The sequence below is a fragment of the Schistocerca americana genome, chromosome 9, assembly GCF_021461395.2.
Source record: "Schistocerca americana isolate TAMUIC-IGC-003095 chromosome 9, iqSchAmer2.1, whole genome shotgun sequence".
Taxonomy (NCBI): Eukaryota; Metazoa; Arthropoda; class Insecta; order Orthoptera; family Acrididae; genus Schistocerca; species Schistocerca americana.
The window spans coordinates 35,161,557-35,188,463 of record NC_060127.1 but is presented as its reverse complement, the minus strand read 5'-3'; the positions used below and the strand labels follow the sequence as shown (position 1 = coordinate 35,188,463).

Genomic DNA, 26,907 nt, shown 5'->3' with positions numbered 1-26,907 from the left:
TTAAAGCCCTGGTTCAAGTAACTCAATTTTACATCCCTATACATTAAGAAAAGTTTAATTATTTAGTGTATGTGAATGTCAACTGTGTGAGGTGTTAATGGAATTGAGAAGGAAAATGTGAAAAACAGTCCACTTATTTCGAATAGCACAGATTGAAAAGCTCACACTGTGCTCAACTGATGAACAGATCACGATCACCTGTTTCAAATTCCATAATTTTGTAGGACACTGCAGAGGGATTTGGTGTTTACCCAAGGTCAGTGGCACAAGGTGTGATAAGGAAAGTCTCTCCCCAACCCAAATACTAGTGGTGAAAGTTTCTTCCAGCACTCAGATGTGAATCTGATACCTCTGACTTGAGTGTCCCCATACAAGAGAGCATTAGCATCTTACAATAACGGAAGCCGTGAGTGGAAATAAATACAGCATACTACAATGAAAATTTTTACATGCATAGAATGTCTTTGTCATTTTTATGTATGTACAATAAAGGATCAGATAGTAACAAAACATTCACTTACTTTCATAATTTTTTTTATTAAAAATAGGAATGTTTGGTCATTTTAAAGTTACATGAATTGAAGAGGTATACATTAAAAAAATAATGTATGTACAAACACTCTTGCTTAAAAGCCACATGATTATAAATCACAAAAATTAAAAGGAATGTACACTAATACATGAATTATACAGTCCTGTATTTTCTGTTCAACAGCAGGTACATATTAACACTAAATGTAATGGGCGAGTGCTTGCAAAGTAACTCCAGCAGAAAATGTTTGGGCACAGCACTGCCCCAGACATTGGAGAAACACAAAATGCAATTTCTTGCTTTCCAATCTTTGTTTGGATTTTGCAGGATGAGAAAATGGGTGGAAGACCCGATTTTGTTACCATGCCCTTCTCTACATGAAGAAAAACTACAAGAAAAGGCACTGGATTTTATGCTCATTTCTCAGTTTGTGACAACTCTTCTCCAACTGTATCTGTCTATGCAATTATTAAGTAGACACTCCTCATTTTGCAGGTTAATTTTCATCTTAAATCTTAATATTTTTAATTTAACTCTATGATTTCATTTTTGGCACACATTATTAAAAAAGTATTGCAAAGACTATAGCATCAGTCAATTGCAGAACTTTATAGTCAAAGATAAATTACAGGAATAAAGTAAGATCAAATGCGACAGTGAGGTTGTCAGAAGTACTGAAAAAGTGTAGATCAGATAAGAGTTATAAAGATAAGAACATTTTTATTACAGAGAAATGCAGCTGGGTGGAAATTAAAATGATTGCTTTATTGTGAACAAGAAAAGTAAAGGTAATGAAATAGCTATTAAGGAAATCTCTACACAGCTAGTTCTAAAAATAAACAAAATATTTCAGAGTAGAATCAGATTAAGTCAGCTATCAGGAAGGGAATTAGAAATGTATACTATGAGAATTTAGAAATATGAAGGCATACCAGGTTACACTGAATGAAGACCTTATCTTGAAAAATTAACAATTATATGGACACAGATGAAAGTGGCATTTACATAAGGTATGTACGCAAACAGGAAAATTCATTCAAGTGTACACAACAACATGTTAACATTGAGGAGGCAGAAAATGTGATGAATGGCAGCAAGTCCCACAACAAAATTATATTATGGCATTTTAAAGCTTAAGGTAAGACAGGTACTATTGAATGATTTTTTCAACTACGGATATGATACCTCAACAAATTCTTTCAGAAGAAATCAAATAGAAAGTAGACTGAAACAATGATCAACATACTGCAAATAAAATAAAACAAATTCACAATGCTACCACAAAAACAACAGAAATTTTTTAAGGACGGATGAGGATGATAAATCGACAGGTAACAACAAAAATAAACTTATAAAGTACAAAAGGCCTGGAGTGCCAGTGGTAATTTAAACCAGAAGGAACATGCCAAATGTGTTAGTGTGTTCTGCATCTGGCATGTATTACAAGTTTTGGGAACAACTAAATGACAAACGGATCAAGATACAAACCAGGAGACGTAATAACAATCATGAATGAGAATGATGTAGAAATGGGGAGCATATGTAGCAAAGACCACAATATAGTACATGGACCAAGGAAATGCCTCACTGGATTCCAAGAAATAAATGATGCAAGAGCAACATGGATGCAAATAGTTGAAGACTGGAATTCATGGAAAAGATCTGAATCCAGCAAATGGCTGATAATCAAGAATGTTCACCAGGTGCAGATTACTGCTGCAAAACTATTCATACATTTCAACCCATGAAGTGGAATACAGGAACAACAAAAATAAATGAAAAAGAAATAAAAAATAAAACCTTGTGACTCTTTTCATGTGGTATTTATCTGAAATCCTGAATTTCTCTGTCATTATAAAATATGTGCAACAAATAACTCTTAAGATACTAAAATACCAAGTATAAAATACAATTATTTTTGTCATTTAACACAACACATTCTAAAGCTAATGACTTACACAAATGGTTGCATATTATAAATAAAGCAAAGCATAAAAATGATTTAATATCTTTTTGTTTAATAGGACCATATATGAAGAGCTTTGGATGCAATGGGAGCGATGAAGTACAGTCAATGCTACTTCAATTGTGTCTTATCCAGTCAACAAGCCAATTTTGGGCAAAAAAATGCAATATTGTTGTTGTCACAAATGGGCAAATCTTTATAGTATGAAATAAATACTATACTGCTCATATTTGTAAAAATACACTGGGAGAAAAGATTTTGCATTTCCACAATCTCAGTTTCTGAGATAATAAAGAGAAAGCAAAAGAAAAAAAATGAATGTAAAATAGGAGATGAATTACAAGTGTTGTCTGTTATTCGAAAACAGCCACGTCATCTTCACATGTGATGAAAAGATAAATTAAATAAAACAATGGAAAATCCAGGAGGGAATGTAACAATACAAGATAAGGAAAGTTGCTACTCACCATATAGCGGAGATGCTGAGTCTCGATACGCACAATAAAAAGATTCACACAATCATAGCTTTCGGTCATTAAGGCCTTTTTCAGCAGTACACACACGCACGCAAATGCAACTTGCACACACGTCTGCAGTCTCAGAGAGCTGAAACTACACTGTGTAGGTTCAGCTCTCAGGCTGCAAACGTACGTGTGTGTGTGTGTGCGTGTGTGTGTGTGTGTGTGTGTGTGTGTGCGTGTGAGTGTGTGTACTGCTGACAAAGGCCTTAATGGCCGAAAGCTATGATTGTGTGAATCTTTTTATTGTGCCTATTGCAAAAAGATAAATTTCTATTTACAGTACAGCAAGAAAAATGATATGGCAGAGACAAATGAGAGTGCTTGAGTCCGAGTCACAGTTAACAAAACTCCATCATGTAGAACCCAAGTAAAAGGCTGATCCACTATTGTGGAGAAGACATATATAGCAACATAAGCATAAACAGTAACAATGGGAATCTTCATTCTTATCCCTAGGTAAAATTTTGATAAACACCAAAACTAAAAGTCTGAAAGTTTTAAACAACAGAATATATACCTAAATCTTTCACAGTTCCGAAGAATTTGAGCCATTACAACAACAATCTGAATTGAAGAATAACTGTTATTCAAACAATTACAATTAAAATGTATAAATTTAATAAAGAACCACCAACAAAGGAATAAAGCATGGTCCAACAGGATATTAACCACAGAATAGACACTATTTTATATGTAACTAACAATAAAATAAGTCTGCACAGGAGTACAGCTGTGCTAAGCAAAGATTAACAGCTACTGTCCCTAACATGTGTCACAAAACCAACCATAAAACAAAAAAGTGGGGTGCTGGTAACAAGAGATAATGTTCTGCACAGACAGCTATAGCAGAGCCATTGCAGAGTAAAGCATGAAATTTTAATATGCACACAGGTCAGCCACAGCTAAGCTGCACAGCAGACAGTTATGTACTTGCCAATAAAATTTATGGCATAGGCTACACGGCATAAAAATCCATTAAAAACTACTAAAACTGAGGTTGCATCATTAGAAATACTAGAAATCAAAAAATCTCTGTAACAATATAGAAACACAAGAAAGAAATATTTTGCACTTGGTAAATGTTTAATACACCTAGCTTGACAGATCTGTAAAAATTCATTATCAAAAACACAGATCATAGGCAAATAATGTTCTAAGCCTATTTGATCAGAAAAAAATCATTAAGTCTGTATAACCTTCAATGACTTTTTGAAATTTGATTTTTTGCACTGCTCACGGCCCCTTGACAATTACACTTGAACACTTAAAACAATACAAGATTGTAACAAAAATTGATGCACGAATTGGATGCATGATATTAGTATTAAGTATAATACAAGTCTTTCTTACATTTGCGTAAAAATCTTTACAAACAATATATCTGGGCTAAAATTCACGCTGTGGAGAGAGTATTTTACAGCGATTTATTTGCGGCCCTCTTCGTAGCCAGGAAAGAATGCCTTCAGGACTCCAAATAAATGTTCGTTCACAACAAACTGGAATTTTTTGGTCAAGTCTTCCCTGCATGTAGGGCAAGTATAGACTTCTGCCTTGAAAGCTCTCTGCATACAATCCTGCAAAGAGAAGAAATTAAGGCATAATTACTTTGAAACCAGAATTGTACAGGATAGCTTTAATACCCTGATTTGTGCAATTCAACAACGAATTTGCTGTTATTTTGCCACTTACCAAACAGAAATTGTGATTACAAGGCGTGGTAATGGGTCGATACAACAATTCTTGGCAACATATGCAAGAAAAATTTTCCATAACAGCATCAAGATATTTCTGCAAAAAAAATATATCAAAAACTATTTAGAAATAGAAAAAGCATATACTGCTGAGTCAATAAATAGTAGGATGAGGTGGCACTGGAACTTCACCTCCTTGAAGCTGTGGGTTAGTTTTTAGAGAGTAGAAGAAGAAAAAGCAGTAGTAGTAGTAGTAGTAGTAGTAGAAGAGAGGGAGCATTAAGTTACACAAAAACAGACAAACAAAATGTGCACACAATGTTACCAAAAAGCAAACACATGGCACATACATGACCTATTTAACTAACATAAATCTATCTGATGATTGAAGTTTAAAGCTTCTAAATGCATAGTGAAAATAATAAATAAATAAAATGTGACTGGTTGCAAGAAACCTGTAGGTAACTGATATTCATAACAAATATAGTAAAGCATAACCTAAAATGTTTGCATGTAAAATTGTAAAATAGTAAAAAATATACAAATGAAACAGTAAACAAATTCAGAGGTGGTATACAAGAAAACAACATCCAACCAATGAGAAATAGTACATGGAGAGGTAAAAATGGTTTGGGATGTAGGATCATGCTACAATTAAATCGAAATCTGTAACTGGTGCCAACTGCCACATGAATTGCAGTTTTATAGTTCATGTAAGTATACAGAATTACACTTAACTGCAGAGTAGACATGCATATGATGAAACAACAGAATGCATTGATGGCCACAATGACATTAACTTAAGGGCCAGTAGATGACTGGAATGGAGTGGACAGTGCGGAAAGAACAGAGTGACTAGGGGTGTGAATGAGGATGAGAACAGAAGTACTTATCTGAGGTTGACCATTTGATCATTATGCGAGGACTGTTGATATAAGAGCTTCCAACATATGCAGCTTTTGGCCTTTGTTTGCCAAGGGACTGGAACTGATAGCTGTGAACTTTACTCAGTAAATGTCCAGCAAATATCACAACCAAATTCTACATCTCCAGCTGCTTTTCATGTTCAACCAATATAGCTGCCATATTCTTTACTCACTGAGGATTATAAAAACTGCTAATCAAGGTAAGCAATTTTATGTACTACACTGCTGCCTCACAATTGGGTTCTACCTTTGACACTGTCAATTCACTTCACAGTTTTCAGTTTAATACTTCTGGCAGTTCAACATAATGTGGATGATATGAATCTTTACAGATGAATAAACATACCATGATTATACTGCCAAAATCTATTAAAAGATGAACTGCTAATATATCACGTAGTTGGTGTTTGCAGTTCACACAGTAGCTGCAGAAAATGGACAGGTCATGAACCAAAGAAAGCAAGAAACATTTTGTGGGAGTTAAAGAATCCAGAAAATGCTATAACATCTGTGATGTGGAAAACTCACCGGCGAAGGCAGTCAGTTACAAATCAGAAGCTCACCAGTTTTGATAGCAGTATTGAGTGAATTTATGTCATTACTGTCAATGTGCAACTGCTGCCACTGTCTGCCTTCTTTGAAATTATGTTCACACTGGGATTAGTTGGCTTATTTTGGCAGGAAAAGTTTTGTCTCGTTGCTAGTTTATTTGGATAGTGAACTGGTCTAGGGTAAAATTTCAATTGGTCTTCATATAACTTCATGGTAAACATTCACCTCCGACACTCGCATCATTTAGAGTTCCGTAGTTTTAATGAAGGTCCTATCACCCCTTTCACTTCATTCTTTCAGACAGAAACACATCTACACATGTCACAAAATTCACCATTTCAGAAAGAATGCCTTCTGGTAACTGAAAGGTCACACTGATAAATCATTTCCTTTTGCTATTAAAGTATTGAGGGAAACAAATCACCACTATAATCTTATGTGCATACTTTCACTGTGCCATGCAAGCAGCCATTACACATGACTGATGGTCTCAGTCACCTTACTGTAACATATTGTAGTAACAATTCATTAAATTCATTAATGGTATTTTTTTATCATGTGCTGTTTAATACCTCTCCCCTATCTCCGAAACTTTACCCCAGGTCTCTTGCATACCTTGTAGGTCTAGAATTCCCAAAAGAAAGTGCTAGCCCTGTACGGGACACAGGAAAACTTGTATCAAGTTTGGGAGTTAAAAGAGGTACTGGTCGAAGTAAAAACTATGAGGATGGGTCTTGAGTCCAACTTGGCTAGCTCAGTCGGTACAGTAGTTGTCTCCATGTTCCAGTCCCGAACCAGTACACAATTTTAATATGTCAAGAAGATCCAAATCAGTGCAAACTCCACTACAGAGTGGAAATTCCATCTGGATTCAGAATATCTCTTTCCCATTTTTAAATCCCAATTAGCTAGAATTGTGTGCACGGCAAAAGTAACTGAAATAATGCACTAAAAAAAACCTAGGGCACTGGATTTTTTTATTTTAACCGAAAGTTCTGTTTTTTGGAGTCCCTAAAAAATCCTTCTTGAAAATCATCATCCAAACACATTACAGCTACGGTATTCTGCTAGATATACTGAACTGTATGTATTGAGTCTTTCCAAAATATTTGGCTTGAATCTTTTCATGAAAATGGCAAATATTTGAGTCGCCACGAGATCATTCATTCCTGTGTCTGTATCATGTGCAAGAGAGACTAAATTTACATCTTGTGACAGTGAAAAGGAAAGATTAGAAAAACATAATTTAATAAGAGGGTGAAGCATGTATCAAACAGAATTTTTGTTTTACACACACTTTTGCAAATGGAGAGCAGCACAGACTCTGCTCATTGATGCTTTTCATTTCCAGCAGTTGTTCTTCACAACTAAGGTGTCATACCGTTTCTTAATCAGAATCTTAATGTCATACCAAGAGCTCCAGTCATCTGTTGTGCAACAACACATTTTAATAAAGTTTCTCACAAGAGAAGTTGTAAAATCATTCAAAACTCTGGGAGACTTGTGGCACAGTTTGGTGACATCACCCTGAGAAAGACTCTCGTGCACACAACACAAGGCACAAACAAGTTTTTACAAGAATGAGAAACAGTTGAGAATTCAGCTCACTGATGTTGCCCGAGGACTTGTGTGACTGAGAAGAATATTTGCACTGTCAGTCAACATACTGAAGTTGATTGCTGAATAATAGTCGCTGAAATCACTACTGAGGTTGGCATACACTACTGTGGTACTCAGACAATCATTACTAACAACCTTGGATTTCAGAAAATGTCCACAAGGTGTGTGCCTAATCTTTTCACCACAGAGCACAAATTTCATCATCTCGAGGTAAATGGACAAATTGCAACAAAATGGGCATATCGTCAGCAAAGGCTCGCATTTCCAATCAGGGATGCGACCGTGCTTCGTGACAATGCTTGACCACACACAGCTGTCCAAACTCAACCAAAAATTCCGCTAGGAAAAATGTCCATTCTGTTCAGCAGACTATATAGGAAAATAATCTCCATGTGTATGAATTTTTCTGAAGCTTAAATAAACTTATAAAAATAATTCCAGTTTGTGAGTGATTCGCCCTAGTATAAATAGTAAGTGAAGTGGTTGCAGAATGTAAACTATTTTGGAGTAAAGGAGACCACTCACTGAATAAGTGTCGAGCACCGACAGGTACACAGAAAAAGAGAACGAAAATTTTGCTAGCTTTCCAAATATTTTTATTCCTCTCTTTTTCCTTTCTACTATCCCACTCAGTTAAATTTATCAATGCCAAGTATCAGATCCAGCTTCAGGTATCTTACAAAGGGGCAGGGATCCATCTACATCTACGCCATTTCCTGGGGGAGGGCATGATGGGACTATTTTTCATATATAAACACAAGCAGAAAGATGTCTCAACTGATCTACACAACTGAACTTGTGAAATTTTGGATGTGTCAGTCAGTTAAAGTGTATCTGAACTTCAACTGATAGTTGAATTTTGCAGTGCTATCATCAGGTGACAAAGATGTAAATTGATATCTGTGCCCTTGTAAGATGCTTGGAGACATAGCAGTTTGGTTCTGAAATCAATAGCATGTATATCTGACATCAATAAATATGGCTGAGTGGAAAAAAAAGGGATTAAAAAAAAGACTTACTTTTCCTCAGTGAATTCTATAAACTGAGATCATAATCTTCCATCACTACTGAAGCTACAGAGTTTACTAATAACTGGTAACTACAATATTTACAAGCTCTGGTTTTTGACTGATTAATTAATAAACTACATGTGACAGTTTCATCTGTGGAGTCATAAAGAAGGGTATTTCTACCTAACACATGAAAACAAAGGTTGTTACAGGTTCCAACCTAATCACATATTACACCCGCCACAGGAAATAACTGTATTATCACGTTAAAAATAATCACAATTTCAACACATAATTATATTAGCAGATTAGTGAAACATAAGAAGTTTTAATGTCAAGTATTTAGGATAAACAAACGTTGTGCCTGCTTAGTACACTGGACTTTACCTTTTTGCCATCTTGAAGTGAAGAACTGCAAGTTTCCCACAGCTTTGTGTTTTGCTTGTCTTTGGCAATAATTTTTTGGATTTTTGCATCAATCACATACGGCTCAGCTTTCACCTTTTTTGTGAAAAAGTTTATTTCATTTCCATTGCTTAATTTACGTTTGGCTGTTTTCTTCGGCTTATCTCCAGATTTCTTTGCGAGCGCTACATCGTAGTTTTCTGGCACCTGTAAGAATATAAATTCAAATAAAACACCTGACACTGGTTTTAAAAAAGGTAACCATGGAAATGGCAATGAAAGTTAACTTTCACCACTGTATCAGCACTGCATAAAATGGTGACATGTAAACCCAAAATGCTTGAGTCCAACACATTAACACAACCAGTCGCATCTGGGGTGGTGGTATGACCGGGAAGCATGGACTGCCAACCAATTGAGTCACATTGTGTTCAGCAATGACTTTCAGTTCTGCACAACCCTTTACAACTATCACTACCTGAGGAGAGGTCTCATTCTTCGAATGTTTCGGTGAGGCACAGCACTGTTCAAAAATGGTTCAAATGGCTCTGAGCACTATGGGACTTAACATCTGTGGTCATCAGTCCCCTAGAACTTAGAACTACTTAAACCTAACTAACCTAAGGACATCACACACATCCATGCCCGAGGCAGGATTCGAACCTGCGACCGTAGCGGTCACGCTGTTCCGAACTGAAGCGCCTAGAACCGCACGGCCACACAGCACTGTCAATCCTGGTGTCATGACATGAGCAGTCATTGGGTGTGACTTCAGATCCTGGCTGATAGTGACTGAAAGAACTCTGAGGGCATAATGGTTCTTCACAGACATCTAATGTCCTCACGTTACCTCTGATGTGACAGTATTGTGGTGCCATTATCCAACAGAACTTTCTGAATGATGTTGAGGTATTCCTGTTGCTAGCAAGATCACACGATCTGTCTCCGGTAGAACATTTCTGGGACCAGTTACAACATCAACTCATTTCTAGAGCCAGTATCCAGGATACCAAGGATCAGTTACAATACCATATTTACTCGAATCTAAGCCGCACTTTTTTCCGGTTTTTGTAATCCAAAAATCGAGTGCAAAGTAAGCAGAAATTCTGAAAAATGTTGGTAGGTTCCGTCACAACTCTGTCGTCGAATATATGTAGCGCTAAACAGGCATGCTTTGTAGGCACAAAGATAAATACTGGCGCCAAAACCACTGCGTTAAAAAAAAAATTGTGGAAGACGAGCTTTTTTTCTCTGCCCAGAGTTTCACATTTTCATACATTATCCAACGAAGTAAATACAAATTCCGTATTGTTCATTGTAGCAGCATTTCAATGTACTACAAAAATCTGACTGGCAAGACTGTTTGGGATGGTTGTCAATACGGCCAACTCTACGTTCTGAATTTTTTCCTACCTGTGAGAAGAGATGGTTGCCAATTGGAACTTTTATGACATGTGAATCACATGCAGTATTCTCTTCACCATAAGAATAATACAAATGTAAACATTTTGCCATGTATTCTTTCGTGTTTGCTGCTATTCATTTAAATTCTGTATGCCTATTAAACTATGACACTAGAGTGAGATAACAGCAAACGCGGAAGAATATACATACATATCATGTCATGTTTATATATTCGTATTATTCTTATGCCTAATAGTGATACAGTCAGAAATGAAGCACGGCAATTGACTAGATTTTTAAATCTAAGATTACTGTAATTTCTGTGCAGAATGTAATGAACTAAAGAAGCGTGTGCAAAGATTTTCAAATGGAGAAAAATTTTTGCTAAACTCTCATTCAGAACATTTTCTATCATACGCAGTCTATTATTTGGTGCTTGTTGATCATTATCAAAGAAAGCAGCAGTGTATGTAACAACAAATGGCAGTCTCTTCCCACTGTTTCGTTAATGAGACGATTTCTCTCTCTCTCTCTCTTTTTTTTTTTTAAATTGTAAGAGGCGGTAGCGTGCACAAAAGCAAGCCATGCGGCGAGTGACGACAGGCCGTAAACACTCATTATCAGAATGTGACAAACAATGCATGACACAGTACAGTAATGCATTTTCAGCTTAGAGTGACATAAACACCTATAACAAAGAGAACGGCACTTATCAGATCAAAGAAAAATAAGCAATCAATTCAAACCAGACGAAGCACGTGAAAAAGGAAGGGTACCCGTATAAATACGGACGGAGTGCCTGACGCATAGCAATGGCTACCTGGTAAAGCTTAACTGCTAAGCTTATGACTCGAACTAAACTACTGTAGCTGTATCGTCATTCATTCGACCTAAATTGTGTCTCATATTACAATGGACTAACTTTGTTTAGATTTGGAAGTGCGGCGTAAAACTTTTCTCTCCCTTTGAATTTCGAGTCTCAAATTTCAGGTGTGGCTTAGATTCGGGAATTTTTTTTCCCCTTGATTTCGAGTCTCATTTTTCAGGTGCGGCTTAGATTCGAGTAAATACAGCACTTGCAGGCCATCTTGCCTCAGGAGAGAATACAACGGCTTTATGACACCCTTCCCAGCCAAATCAGGGCATCCATCCAGGCCGGAAGGGATGCAATGTCATAATGACGAGTACGTCCATACTCCCACGGTCTTTGTGATCTGACTCAATATTCTTATCACTGAAATAACATCACATACCACCTTGACCTGTGAAGTTTAATTTCATTTCTTTCTCTCCTTTTGGATGCTTCAATTTTTTTGTCTGGCAGTGTAGAAACAAATGGTCATGTTTCAACATACATCCTGTATTTAATATTGCTTTTCATGCCTGAGGACAGTCTGTTGTGCGAAATCTAGATTTTTTTTTTTTTTTTTAATTTGAAAACATCATCTCCTAAATGTATTGTAGAAAACAGTTCTCTAAAAGGGTAACTCTCAGTTTATCGTGTGATGTCATACTCACACAACCATTGCATCGCTGCACCAATATCTTTTTGTCAAGTCCTGCACATGCTTCAGGATAAATCCACAACAACAAGAGGATCACATTTAAGAAATATTTGTTGGCTGCAAGACACCGTGGCCAAGTAGCATCTGCTCCCAGTTTAGCTGGCAAACAGACAGCAGAAATGCTCTCATTTGGTGCAAAGGCAGTATGTATGATCAGTGAAAAGAACTAATCACATATACACCCTACTGTTCACTCAACAATGCACTAGACCAATGATTTAATTGTTAAGCCACTTGTGAGACTGCATGAGAATTATTTATAGTTTAATTACTACACATCATTAACATGGAAGTATTCAATCAGCAACCATTCAAAGTAATTTCCATTTCCTCCTCTAACCCTCTTTGGATGGACGGAGGGGTTTCTGTTTACTGCCTATTGCCAGCAATGACTCAAGATTTACCCATATTATGTGCAAGTCAGCAATATTTTTGGCAGTAATCCAGTAAAGTCAAGAAAGTTTAATAAGAGAGAAATAATTTGGAGCAGAGACACACAAATGGAGGCAACTGGGAAAGCGTGACATTTGATATCATAAAAATTAATTAAAATTCATGTAACAGGGTCGTTATGGTATACGACATGTTGATGCACCGACCTCAAGTTGAAGGCCAAGAGATGCTATCAATTTCTTTCCAGCTGCCGTCCACGGGGCCGGTGTTGGGTCGTCCCGACGCAGGAAGTATCGCCATACGATGAAACCAGATTGTCCTTTTTCTGGGCGATATTCCGCAACCTTGTAGATGCCGTCGTACCTGGAACATTAAAAAACGACAAATTTTTAAAACGTGTTCTAGTGACAGTGACGGCTGCCATATGAAAAGATTTACAAATTAATTTTCTACTGATTAACGGAAGATGTGAACTTAGTAAAGTACAGCTGTATTAATGTCTAAAATGACAAAACTGTAATGACTGAACTCTCAAAGAGAGAACTGGTATGTTGCTACAATAGTTTTAGAGCCATTTTATAAATCTCAGTGAACTTTGCAGTGTGCATATTGATCAGAAGTTTAGCCCTTATAGTGCCAAATACAATCTAATCCGATCACACGGTACGCGCGAAAAGTGCCAGGTACAATCTAATCATACTGCCGTTTTTGCATACTTTTCTTTCAAACTAAGGCACAGATCGTGGTATATCGATATCGTGAAGACAAACAAAGGTCGAAAGATAGTCGTCAAGTACTTTGTTTCGATCGTCGATGCCAATAATCGATATTTTCGAGTTCCAAACACAAGGCTGTTTTTCGTTCATTTCGAAGGTAATATGGTGCCGCCAAGCAAGAAGTCTTGTTTGAGTGCGATGTATACCATGGAAAGTAGTGAAAGTGAGAACGATTTTGCAGGTTTTTCGGACAGTGGATCGATCTATCAGTGGTCTAGTGGTGATGTCTCATCATGCGAGTCATCAATAGTCTAATCTGCACCCAGCAGCGATGAAGACAATGTTGAAGAATTGATTGCAGCCAGCAATACGTTTGCTGAAATTGGAACTGACGAGTTGGACAATCCTGCTCCTCACCGCTTCACGTTTTCGGAATTACCAGGCCCCAAACATGTATCAATAAATGCTATGCCAATTTTTTAACCTGTTTTCCCAGTGCAACTGTTGACAATAATGGCAACAGATATGCTCGGCTATTTCTCAAAGCAAACGTAAACTTATCAGTGCACTCTCGTGTGAGAAAGTGGTATACTACCTCAGTGCCAGAAAAGAGGGCTTTTGGGGTAGTAATACTAAATATGGGACTCATAAAGAAACTGACACTTTTTAGTTACTGGTCCACAGACAATAACATGGCAACTATGGTTTTCCTGAATGTTTTCACAAAATACGTTTCAGTTGCTCTTAAAATTTTTCCACTTTACAGACAATACAAAATTGCTCCCTCCTGGGCATCCAGTGTACGACCCCACTGCGAAGTTTGACATTATGCTGAACACTGCCAATAATGCGTTTCATCACCACTATATGCTTCATCAACAGCTGAGTGTTGACGAAAGCCTTGTTGGCTTGACGAAAGCCTTGTTGGCTCTAAGACTCATTCTCAACTCGTCCAGTATCTCCCTAACAAACATCACCACAGATAGGGGTGTAAAGTTCTGGATGCAATGTGATTTTGTGGTGAACTACTGCCTTGGATTTTATGTGTACTGTGGAGCAAGATGTGAACCTGACAGAGTGGAGTTAAAAGAGCACGGATAAGGCTATGTAGTTATTACAAAATTACTTGCTCTTGGTAATTACATGAACAAGGGGTACAACATTTTCTGTGACAATTTTTTCACGTCAATTCCAGTAGTGGAAAAACTGTATTCAATGGGAACCTTCCTAACTGGTACAATACAGGAACAGAAAATTTCTCCCACCTAATCTTCTTTCCAAATTTGACATTGGGCAGGTCAAATTCTTTAGAAAGGCCTTTGTGCTTCTCTGTGGCTTCAGGAAAAAGATGTCACAGAAAAATCCAGTTTTGTTGATCAGTTCCTCATCTACTGCAACAGTGTCAGAGAAAAGTATTCGCAAACGACAACCTTTGAAGAAACCTGATGTCACATTTCAGTATAATAAATACATGGGAGGGATTGATTCCTCAGATATGACAACGTACTTTTATCTGGATGAGAGGAAGACTGAAATTATGGAAGAAAGTGGTTTCCAGCATAACTGGCTGAATGTTTCTGAATGCTTACATTCTTTATAAAGAAAATCTATCTTCGTCCGAGAAACCACTCACACGTCTGAAATTCAACAGCAAAATCATCTGCACGTTGTCCCATGAGTAGTTCAAGATACAAAACTTAGCACCCACTACATCAAGTACAAATGCAGCCGAGCTACGCACAGGCTTGGTATCCAGAATGGTAAGAATGTTAAACTAGCTGGTCCTAAGTGCAAATAAGGAAGTTTTTAAAAGGTGATTCTTACAAAAACGAAAGCAGTAACCAGCCACTGTTGATGATTATGGTTATTTACACAAACAGTGCCACTACCAGTTTCAAAGTGACAGTTTTTGTTCCATCCTTAGCCTACTGTTCACATTAATATTGGTTTCTGTTTACATTAGTTGAACACCACACACACTGTAAAATAAATGTGAACATCCCTCTGAAGATGAACTGACATTAGCAAAATAGCTAATGGCTCTATCTGTGTAAATAAATAGCTTTATTAACAGTGGCTGGTTGCTATTTTCTGCTTTGCAACAATCAACTTTCATTTTGTGTACGAACACAGTCTCAAAAATGCCAGTTTTCGACAAATTAGCAGGAAGGAAAGTTTTTGTTCAAAGTGCCATAAACACTGGTGACTATTAGAACTGTAGTCAACAAAATTCTCAAATCTTTTAAATTTTGGAACTGCAGAGGGGAAACAGCTTGGCTCAAAGACCACGAACCTCTGCCAATGAAAGACTTTCTCCATGGTTTGACTCCTGGAGGAATCCTAGGGACATGCGACAGAGCACCAAGAACAAATTAGTACTGGAAACACATTTTGTGAAAAAATGGCACTTACAATGTTTCCCATTTCCACTCCTGATATGACATATCATCTTGAAAAATGGTTGACTAGGATAGATCTTCTCAAACATTTGACTAACATTTGCTCTATGTGTAACGGCAGTGTTAGAAAATTATCCTCTTTTGCATACTTCCATTCATTGATGTTATACAGAATAGTTTATTTGAAACAATTCCATACATACACACAAAGTATTCCTTGGGCATGCAGTAAGAATAATATCTGATGCCCATCCTATATCTGTTTAATGAAAATAATAGGAGCATTCCTAAATATGCCACCAATAAGCACAACTTGGGCTTACACTAGCACAAAAAGGAGCAAAGTGTGCAGCCAAAAAATATTTGACCACATCCCTCATTAATTAAAAGTGCTGGTTGATAATGACAGTTTAAAGAAATGAATTGAAGTACTTTCTGCTTGACAACTGTCCTACTTCACAGATGAGTTTCTGAGTACATGATACATATGTGGTTGGGTTCAACGTGTCAAATTTTGTTTTAGATTAGCATAAAAGAAATTTTATGTATATGACTAGCATGCACACACGTTTTCACAGAAAAGTACCACCTTATTTGTAAACCTACTGAAATATTCAGCACCACGAGGAAATCAAACAATGGAAAATCTAGGATTGAATAATGACAATATTATGGAAACTATAAGCCTGCTCACCATATTGTGGAGATGCTGAGTTGCACATAGGCACAAGAAAAAGACTGCCAAAAACGGAAGCTTTTGGCCAAAAGGCCTTCTTATGAATCACGCACGCACGCACGCACGCACGCACGCACACACACACACACACACACACACACACACACACAGTGGAGTTACCATGAATACAATCCACACAACGTGCACGAAAACTAGATTGTTTTACAAGATATTTTATTTTCTTCTTATTATAGTGTAAGCTGAAAAATATAAGGCATGAAAACAGACTATTATACAGCATTAATTTTTTGTCACATTATATGAAGGGTAAATATAAATTTGAGAATGGGAATCTGATAAGGGGAAACTTCAAATCATTATTGGTCTTCTTACCTGTCTTACTGCACAAGGGGCTGCCTTCGCGAAAGGTTCCTCACGGCAATTGTGGCACGAAATCGACACACAAAGTACTGTTGCACCAGTTGTAAAAACCTGTGTTGAAACTTCCTAGCAGATTAAAACTGTGCACTGAACTCAAAACTCGACAGGAATAGTATATTTTACGGAGATGGGAATACTCTCACAGTGTTAAACTGAGGCTGTAACTTTATGAGCTGGATTTCTGTGAAATTGAATCTGCACATCTACTACAATTGGAGAAGCTGAAAGCTGTGTAGTTGTCACGTCGAAGGGTAATGGAGAGCCAAATACAGAGAAATTTTGTGTCCTATACTGATTTTATCGACAGATACTTTTAATGAGAACAAAGCATATCTCCACCCATTTACTGATTTTATTTTTCACTAACATTTTACTTTTGTATAAAAACTGAAAACGTATTCTTAGTTTCACTTTGTGCTCACTCAATATTGACTGATTTTAAGGAAGTTGGTTAAAAATTGATTCTGTATTATTTTCATTTTTGTTTCTTTAGAAGACAAGACACACTTATACATGCCCGCCAATCCAGTGTGTTTGCAAATGTAAAAAGATTTACTAACGAATGTCTCTACTGTTTAAAATGAGTGATGCATACTTGTTAGTAAAGACTCTTTTCACATATGATCTAATTTCCTCATGTCAACTATGTAAAGTTAATTCACTGCTTCACAACACACTTCAGGGTTGCTGCTGAACACTCGCCTAAGGCTGTTATTTCACTTTCTATCTGTCATTACGAGACTGACGCAAGCATCAGTCACCGACACTGTTGCCTCTAACACACTTATCTACAGCAATAGTCTGTAGGTAAATATTTCACATTGTGGAGAGAGTCAGCACGTGGTCTGCTCTGCACAAGCCGACGACACCACCACCACCACCACCACCACCACCACTGTTATCCGCCAATTACAGTATCATTTTAATACAACTATGAACGAAATAGTACAACAAGATAAGTGGAATATTACCTCAACCCTTCCTCTGGAGCAAACTTAGAGTGCTTCCGGAATTTGTAGCTTCGAATGACGCGCACCGGTTTTCCCTTCTTCCAATCGTCAGCTTTAGCCCCCTTTTCATTCAACGGAGCTGCACAGTTAACGGCAAGAGCCCTGAAATATACAACAACAACTACCTACAGAATGACCGAGTGAATAATTCCAGCTTTAAGATATCTATAGCCAAAAGAAGCAGATAGCTCATTTAATACAGTATGCACCATGCAATATGTATTAAATAATTTAAGATGTAAGTGAAAAAGAAAGTAAGTTTGTGAGAAAGGTATTAGAAAATAAAATTGCTGAAATATTTACATTAAGAAGCAATGCATAGGTATAAAAATACACTGTCTGACAAAATAAATGAAGCACCATGAAGGCAAAGAGGAAACAAAATGAAACTAGGCCTAAATGCGCTGAGAAAGTATGCAATGTTATTTCAGTGATTACAAAATTGAGTTAAATTTACAAACAACTTGGCAATATGAGTCCTCTTATTAGTACAATGTACCGCTCCCTCTGATTCATTTGTGAAAGATGTCAAAGTCACTCCAAAGAAGTATTTTTAATACACAATATTTGTGTTTCAATTAATAAAATTAAACAAAGTGGACAATTTGAATTAATACTGCAACAGTCACTGAGGTCATTAGGACTTTATAGCACTTGGGTGTACTTGATTTAATAGTTTCTGTTCAAACACCCAAGTAGGTTACATTATCGTTTTAACAATGTAGGAAAAGACACATTGCTACTTACCGTAAAGAAGACACATCATGGGCGCCTGCATGGCACCCTAATATGCCAACCTTTTTATGGGCCATTTAGAGGAGAGGAGTTTGTATAGGGGGTCGGAGAGTGGAGTGTATAAGATTTGCAGGTGTCATGATTGTGATGGCAGAGAGTGCGAGAGAGATGGAACAAATGTTAGATGATCTAAACACAAGATCACAAGAATATGGAATGAAGATTAACAAGAAGAAAATGAAAAGCATGGTAATTGGAGGAAAGGGGAGAAAATGCCGTATGAAAATAGGGGGGAGAGGAAATAGAGCAAGTGAGTAACTTCAATTACTTGGGAAGTGTAATAATGGATGATATGTATTGCTCAACAGAAATTAGGAAAAGAATTGCAATGGCAAAAGAAGGATTCAAGAGGAAACAGAAATTACGTTTTGGACCACTAAACAAAAATCTGAGAAGAATGCAAAAAGTGAAATGGCAAGACCAAGTAAGGAATGAAGAAGTATTAAGAAGAGGTGGAGAAGAAAGAAACATGCTGAAAGTCATCAGAAAGAGAAAACAGAACTGGATTGGACATTCTTTGAGGAGAGACTGTTTACTGAAGGAAGGAATAGAAGGAATGGTGGAGGGAAAAAGGGAAGAGTAAAAAGAAGATATCAAATGCTGGACAATATCAAAGGAGACAAATATTCATAAATGAAAAGACTGGCTATGAACAGACAAAAGTGGAAGAGGCTTAACCCATGACACAAGAAATGCCGTAAGGCAGTATACCATACTACTACTACTACTACTACAGAGGAGATCTTCCTAGCCTCCCATAACACCAAACCCCTAGTCTGGTTCAGGTCCATTGATCTTCATCATCTGGGCCCAGGGCCAAGATACCCTATCTTCATTCCTTCACAACCTCAACACCTTCTCTCCCATCCACTTCATGTGGTCCTCCTCAAGCCAATAGGCCACCTTCCTAGACACTGACTTCTCCTTTCTGATGGCTCCATTCACACCTCTGTCCATATTAAACCTACCTACAGTACCCGCCTTTTGACAGCTGTCACCCCTATGACACTATCACACCAAAAAATCCCTCCCATATAGCCTGACTATCCAGGACAGCATATCTGCAGAGACAAAAACTCCCTTGCTCAGTATACTGAGATCTCACCAAGGCCTTCACAGACAGGCACTATCCCTCAGACCTAGCCCGCAAACAGATCTCTTGTGACATTTCTCCTCACAACCCCAATCCCCCCCAGAACTCCCAAAAACCAGCCACAAAGGAGTGTCCCTTTCGTCACCCAGTACCATCCCAGACTGGAGCAACTGAACCACATCCTTCGCCAGAGCTTTGATCACCTATCATCGTGCCCTGAAACGAGGGACATCCTTCCCAAGATACTTCCCACCCCTTCCTAAAGTGGTGTTCTGTCACACAACCAACATCTTAGACCATCCCTACACCACTCCCAATCCCAATCACTTGCCAAAAGGATTATATCCCTGAGAAACATCCAGGCGCAAAACCTACCCAATCCACCCACCCAGCACTTCCTATTCCCATCCTGTCACAAGTTTATCCTACCCCATCAGGGGACGGGCCACAAGTGAAAACAGCTATGTCATTTACTAGCCCCGTTGCAATCACTGCACAGCTTTTTATAACCAACCAGCCATCCACCAGGATGAACAGCCACCGCCAAACTCTGGCCAAGAGCAAAATAGACCATCCTGTGGCACAACATGCAGCTGAACGTAACACATTTTATTTCAAAGGCTACTTCACTACCCAAGCCATCTGGATCCTTCCCCCGCCTACCAGCTTTTCTGAACTGCACAGATAGGAGTTATTCTTATAACACGTGCCCCACTCCCATAATTATCCCGGCCTCAACCTACGGTAACATACCGCCCCACACCCTCCACCCAACAGTTTCCACCCCCTCTGTCCTATCATCTCGCCATTCTCATCTCGCACCCTGTTATTTGCAGCCCTCTCCCCCTCTTTTTCTTGTTCCTTTTATTCTCACATCCCTGTCCCATAACTTCCTGATGCTGCACCTGTTGGCATTGTAGTGCCTGCACACTCCTCAAGACAGCGTTCATCTCTCTCCCCACCCATGCACTACCATCCCTTCCCCACCCCCTCCAGATCGCTGCTTGCATCCCACACAATATTGCAGCCCGACCCGAAATGCTGGAGTTGGTGGGCATGTGTGCATGAGGTGCGCTTTCTTGCTTGCTTTTGTGTGTGTGTGTGTGTGTGTGTGTGTGTGTGTGTGTGTGTTTACTGACGATGGCTGTGGCTGAAAACTATATGTAAATGTCTTAATTATGCCTGTCACAACTTGACGTATCTTTTTTATGGCGAGTAGCAGTCTGTGTTTTCCTACATTGTTGATATTTCTACCTGGAGTTTCCACTGTTTAACACTCATCTTATTTATGAACAGGGCAGAGAGAGAGAGAGAGAGAGAGAGAGAGAGAGAGAGAGAGAGGGGGGGGGGGAGGGGGGGGGGGGGGGAGGCGGGATGCAGCCTATAAACTACCATAATCATGTTTATAAACTACCATATCATGTTTAGACTGAAAAGATAAAGATGCGAATATGTAGTTAATATGGTAGGTGTAACAGGTGACAGGCACTGAAAAACATGAGAAAAAAGAAGTAGTAGATAGTTACAAGCTGATACAGTAGGAATCAGATTATACTGACAGTTGTTATACCTAGGGGACTGTTTTATCTTACACCTGCTTGACTGTGTACTTGTACTTAGATGCAAGAGATTTAATATAGCTACATAGCGAGTAAAGCTACCGAGTTTTACGTATACGCCCTGCAAGCAAAAACATTCAGTGAGGGAGCAAACTTTCTAGTGTGGAAACATTACCAGATGAGCAAATGTTGGTTCACACACACACACACACACACACACACACACACACACACACACACAGAATAATCATGGCCAAATTTGGTAGGGAGATAATTTTGTATCATTATGGCATTCTGTAAAGGTGTACAGATGATGCCTTATGCAAAGTAAGGGAAGTACTAATTGGCAAACAAAGTGAGGAGACAGTTACAATTAGATAAATGTAAGTAAGTGTGTGCAGTGATTATGGCTAAGTGGGACAATGCCACAGTGGTCTGTGAGGGTGTATTTTTTAAGACCTTACAGCCATCTTTCAAATATTGGAAGACAAAGTTTTGTAGTGTAAAATTTGTTCATTGATGATTTTAAGAAGTGGCAGTGCAAAATCTCTAACTGCTCAAAAATGTTCAATGTGTAGAATAGGGAGGTTATCACCAATAATAGATTAAAAACAGGAGAATGTAAACAAAAAAGTTGGTCCCTTATGTAAATGGCCATAATGCAGCAAAAAATATACTGAGAAACTGCCATCACCTTTGTGAAGCACTTCTACATTTACAGTGATACTATGCAAACCACTGAAGAGCAATGCAGAGGGCTCTTCTCATTGTACCAATTATTAGGGCTGCTTCTCATTGCATTCAAACATATGGAGCGCAGCAAGAATGACTACTTAAATGCCTCTGTGTATGCTGTAATTTCGTCTGGTAATTTCTTTGTTATCCCTACTGGAGTGAAACGTACGGATATTCCGACATTCAACACTTACTGTCGGTCCTTGAAACTTTGCAAGCAGGTGCTCACAGTTTGAGTCTATCTTCAAGCATCTGCTCATACAGCTTCTTCATCTGTGTGACACTCCCATGGGTCACACAAACCTGTGACCATGCTGGTCTTCTTTGTATATATTCAGTATCCTCTGTTAGTCCTGTCTGGTGAGAGTCCCACAAACGTAAGTAATATTCTAGGATGGACTGGAGAAGTGATTTATCGCTAATGACCTTCCTATCTATTTCCCTAGTATTCTACCAATGAACTGATGTCTGCCACTTGATTTGATTTACCAATGTATGAGCTATGTAATCATTCTACTTTATATCCCACAAAAGGTTACTCACACCCCTCCCCAGGTATTTGCAACTGTGACTCTTTTACTGTAGTCATAACTCACAATGTTTTTTGTTCTAAGAACTGCACAATTTTACTGGTCTGTGCATTTAAAACATTGCCAATCTATGTGCCACTTTCAAATCTTATCAAGATCTGACAATGTTTGATCAGCTTTCTCCTGACAGTACAACATAACTAATTGTAAAGTCTGAGGTTGCTGTTGTTGTCCACAATGTCCTAATATGCAACATAAACAGCAAGGTCCCAACACACTTTCCTGGTACACACCCCAAGTTAATTCTACATAACAATGAGCATGTGCATCAAACTGACGATTTAAGACGTACTGCATCTACCTGACAGCTTCAACCCATGGCTTTCAGGATGTCATGTACAAAAAGTGAGAGTTGTGTTTCACATGAGCAACGTGTTCGGAAACCGTGCCGGGCGCCATGGATGAGGTCTTTTGTTAGAGATACCGAAATATGTTTGGGCTTAGAATATTCTGTAATATTTGACAAATGCATGTCAATGATGATGGATGGTAGTTCTTTGAATCACTTCTGGTACAGTTCATGTACACCTGTGCTTTCTTCCAACCACTAGGCATAGTTTTTTTTGTTCGTGGGTTCTATTGTACATTATGGTTGAAAAAGGGACTAAGCTCAGCTGCGAACTCAGTATAGACGGAGAGGAGTTCCACTGGGCATTAATCACACTGAGTTCCTTTTAACATGCTCTACAGAATACCATAATAATGAACTAGCAGTAGAAATGGTGTGCAGAAAATATAAGACTAACTTGTTAGTATTTGTGAGCAGCTGGTCTGATGACTGCACAGAAGTACGTTTATTGCCGGACAAATCTCTACCGCCAGCACCGGTGTACCAAAAGCTATCTCCAAAATCCTCATCATCTTCGTATCCTCCACTCAGTACAATGCTGAAGGCACCCACGTCCTCGCGTCCATGAATACCACTGACAGGCGGTCTGTGAACTCCAGCTTCAGACGCCTGCCGGACAGGTAGCAAAACTGTTAGTACAAATGAGACAAACCCCACCTGTAAACCTACATACCAAACCAATTTATTTTATTTTTATTTATTTAATTAGCCATCTGATGTATTTCAGTTGATACATGTTGTATCATTACATATAGGCCGTGACATTTTGATTATACAATAACAATTTTCTACAACTTAGTGCATTTATAGCATAGATTACAGCATAATACATTTACGACACTGTATTGTGTATTCAGTGATTTTTCCCAGTACATGAATATTTCCCTTATATTTAAAAAAATTGCATACATACATTTTTATTGTTTGTTGAATTGGACAATGGTCACTTATCATATTTTTGAGTATTCTTTGCAATACCAAGTAAATTCATTTACAGAATAAAATGGATTTTTCTCCAGTATTTCTCTAACTGTGTTCTTAAAGATATTAATATTATTTATTTTTTCTGATACTGTTTGGAAGGCAACTGAATTGGTACATTCCCATACATGTAATACTTCTCTAATATAACTAAACTACATACCCAACCAATTACTTCAATAATTGAAACTATATACCAAACCAATGACTTCGTATAGTTTGACAAACCTGTATCCGGAACTTCCAGCATGTTCCTACTTCCACACCCGGTATGGGTCCAAAGTGGTGAGGCGGCACTATGGTACATCTTTTGGAGAGCCCAACATTTGCCATCCCCTTGCCCCATTTAGTGTAACCACTTTTCACCCAGACCGAATTTTCCTTCTTCTTGCTAGCTTTGAGCTTATGTCCAGCTCTGACAATTTCATTTTCATCATTTTTGCAATCGGGACAGAACCTAAACCAACAACAGTTTTGCGTCCAATGACATTCATAATAACCAAATACATTACAAAGTTTACACAATACGACTACAGTCAAATGTTATGCAGCCAGGTGCCAAATTCTTAATGAAGATGTGTGATGACAAATATTATATGCTTAATTATTAAGGCATTTATCTCTCTGCATGGCCAGCCTGTAGTATTATAAAGGGCATCATGCCATTTAAAACTTTTCCCACTCCATCAGGCTGGCTGGTACAGCAACCGTATGAAGATTATTTTGAAGCAAAGCAGTCTTGGTTGCTATGATTGTTTAATAATTTTAGGGTATCAGTAGTTTTGTTTGCTGTTATGCTTATTTTACAGCATAACAGCAAACTAAATCCGATAGTTGACTAAAAGGTGAAATATTTCCTTAAACAATAATTACTGCAATAAAGTCTGATGTTCTTCAAAATAATCAGAACATTGGTTTCTACTTTCAAATGATTACATAAAAACTGCAGTGCATACATAGCATCTGCACTAAAAAAATACCCCCTTCCACTTTTTCAGGAAATCTTGCGTGGCGTAACAGTGCATAACCAGCAAGATCTGAGAGTACTATGGAACAAAGTGATCATAGATGTCCGTACGTAGATTTTGCTTCCTTGGTAATCCACAGCCTCCCAAGTCTTTAATAAAAGAATACGCTGTCCATTGTAGGCTGTATTGTGCTTTATTAAAATCGTGCTATTAGCTGATTTTGGCTGTGAGCCATTATCAAGCATATTTGATATGTCATGCATTACATATTGTGCTCATCACATTCTTTTACATCACATACATAAAATGAGAAGTCACACTACATCATAACATACTCGTAAGTGCTGCAGCCTGATTATGTGATGTCCTGTGGGGCCATAGAAAGGAGATACATTTATTTTGTAGGGAGCACATTGTGCTGACGTGGAAGCGATCTAGATGGTTGTAAAACAATAAACTGGTAGTCAAGATCGCAGGAATTCTTTTTATTCCATGATTACCCGTTTTGGCGAAACTAAAGCCGCCATCATCGGATCTTAGGACACATACAGGTTACAACATCAAGGCAGACAATGGTGATATTAATAGTTGCCTATAACACGCAGGCCTTAAAAAATTGTCATATGTGGCACATAGGCGTCCAAGAGAGATGACATAAATTTTAAGTGTCTCCACCACACACAACCGCAAGCTTTAGTTTCACCGAAACCGGTAATCATGGAATAAAAAGAATTCCTGCGATCTTGGCTACCAGTTTATTGTTTTACAGAGATACATTTAGCTGTAAACAATGAAAATAACAAGAACAACAACATGGAAAGGACATAGCCCAAGTAATCCTAGACTGTAGCTGAGCGATCCTACACAGTTGCCGTGTGTGTGTGTGTGTGTGTGTGTGTGTGTGTTTTTAGTGCTTCTGAAGGACTTTCTGTCCAAAAGCTAAAAGTTGGGCAGTCATTGTGTGTGTCTGCAACTCAACACCACATCATGTGATGAATAGCAATCTATCCTTTTCACACTGCCGTAATAACAAAAATGACTTGATTCACCCGGGTGAGATATACAAATGCCTGCAAATTTGGCACCCCTGTATTTCTGGGAGGAGGCAGCATAAGCTGACTGATACATAGTCAATACCTACCACTAAACGGTGGAAAGATAATGAAATACTTCAAGTGGAAGATGAGAGATTGCTACAGGAGTCTAGCCTACTGTAACAGTGTGCAGTTGTATGGGTTTTATGTGTTGAGGGATTGACCACACAGAACATTTGTCATGAAATGTGTTTGTACATGGTGAGAACTGTATTCCACAAAAAGCCATATTTAACTTTATGCTGGAATTCAACATAGGATGAAGAAGGGTGAGCACGAAGTGTTGTTTACACGGATCCCCACGAAATATTATTCGTAAGAGGTCGAATTCTTGTACAGTTTGTGCACATTGTGCCTGCCTCCACCCCCTCCCCCTCCGGTTGACCCCAGAACACAAACGAAACAGAATAATATGCCTACTTACGCATTTTGTTTAACTCTTTTATCAATCAAAATATTTAAGCAAGAATGGTTTTTTCTTTCATGAAATGATGTACTTTTTAACAACATTTGTATGCCACTGAAAATTTGATTACAGTCATATAAGACTTGTTACTGTAGGTATTGATACTTTTAGTAATAATTAGCTATTGGGGAGCAAACATGTCAAGTGGGGCACATATTCGGTCATGTCAAGCCCTTCAATTATAACCTTCTTCACGGAAAGGTGTTGACTAAAACATGAGAAAGTATACACAATTGTAATAATTTTCTTAAACTTCATCACACCCTATATCTACACTTCACTACATCCTATATGTATCTCGTATACAGTAGGGCTGAGGGAAAATATGTTTTACATTGTAGTCCAAATCACGAATGACTGTTCACGCCTCGAGGCACAGATGGGGATGGCATTGTTGAAGATTCCAACCAACAGTTGCGGTACGTGCATATGCATACTTTCCACTTGAAG

At 38.1% G+C, this 26,907-nt stretch overlaps 1 protein-coding gene across 1 annotated transcript in view; it reads right to left on the bottom strand.

Annotated features, from left to right (window-relative positions):
• Positions 1–517: 517 nt before the first annotated feature.
• Positions 518–26,907, bottom strand: part of LOC124551096 (E3 ubiquitin-protein ligase UHRF1-like) — a 58,621-nt gene continuing 32,231 nt past the window's right edge. Inside the window, exons 7-13 of the mRNA XM_047126027.1 lie at positions 24,158–24,386; positions 23,346–23,557; positions 17,789–17,929; positions 12,792–12,948; positions 9,206–9,430; positions 4,709–4,807; positions 518–4,593 (exon numbers count right to left, since the gene is read on the bottom strand). Of these exons, the coding sequence (XP_046981983.1) occupies positions 4,444–4,593; positions 4,709–4,807; positions 9,206–9,430; positions 12,792–12,948; positions 17,789–17,929; positions 23,346–23,557; positions 24,158–24,386 (1,213 nt within the window). The 3' untranslated portion in view covers positions 518–4,443. The remainder of the gene's footprint in view (positions 4,594–4,708; positions 4,808–9,205; positions 9,431–12,791; positions 12,949–17,788; positions 17,930–23,345; positions 23,558–24,157; positions 24,387–26,907) is intronic.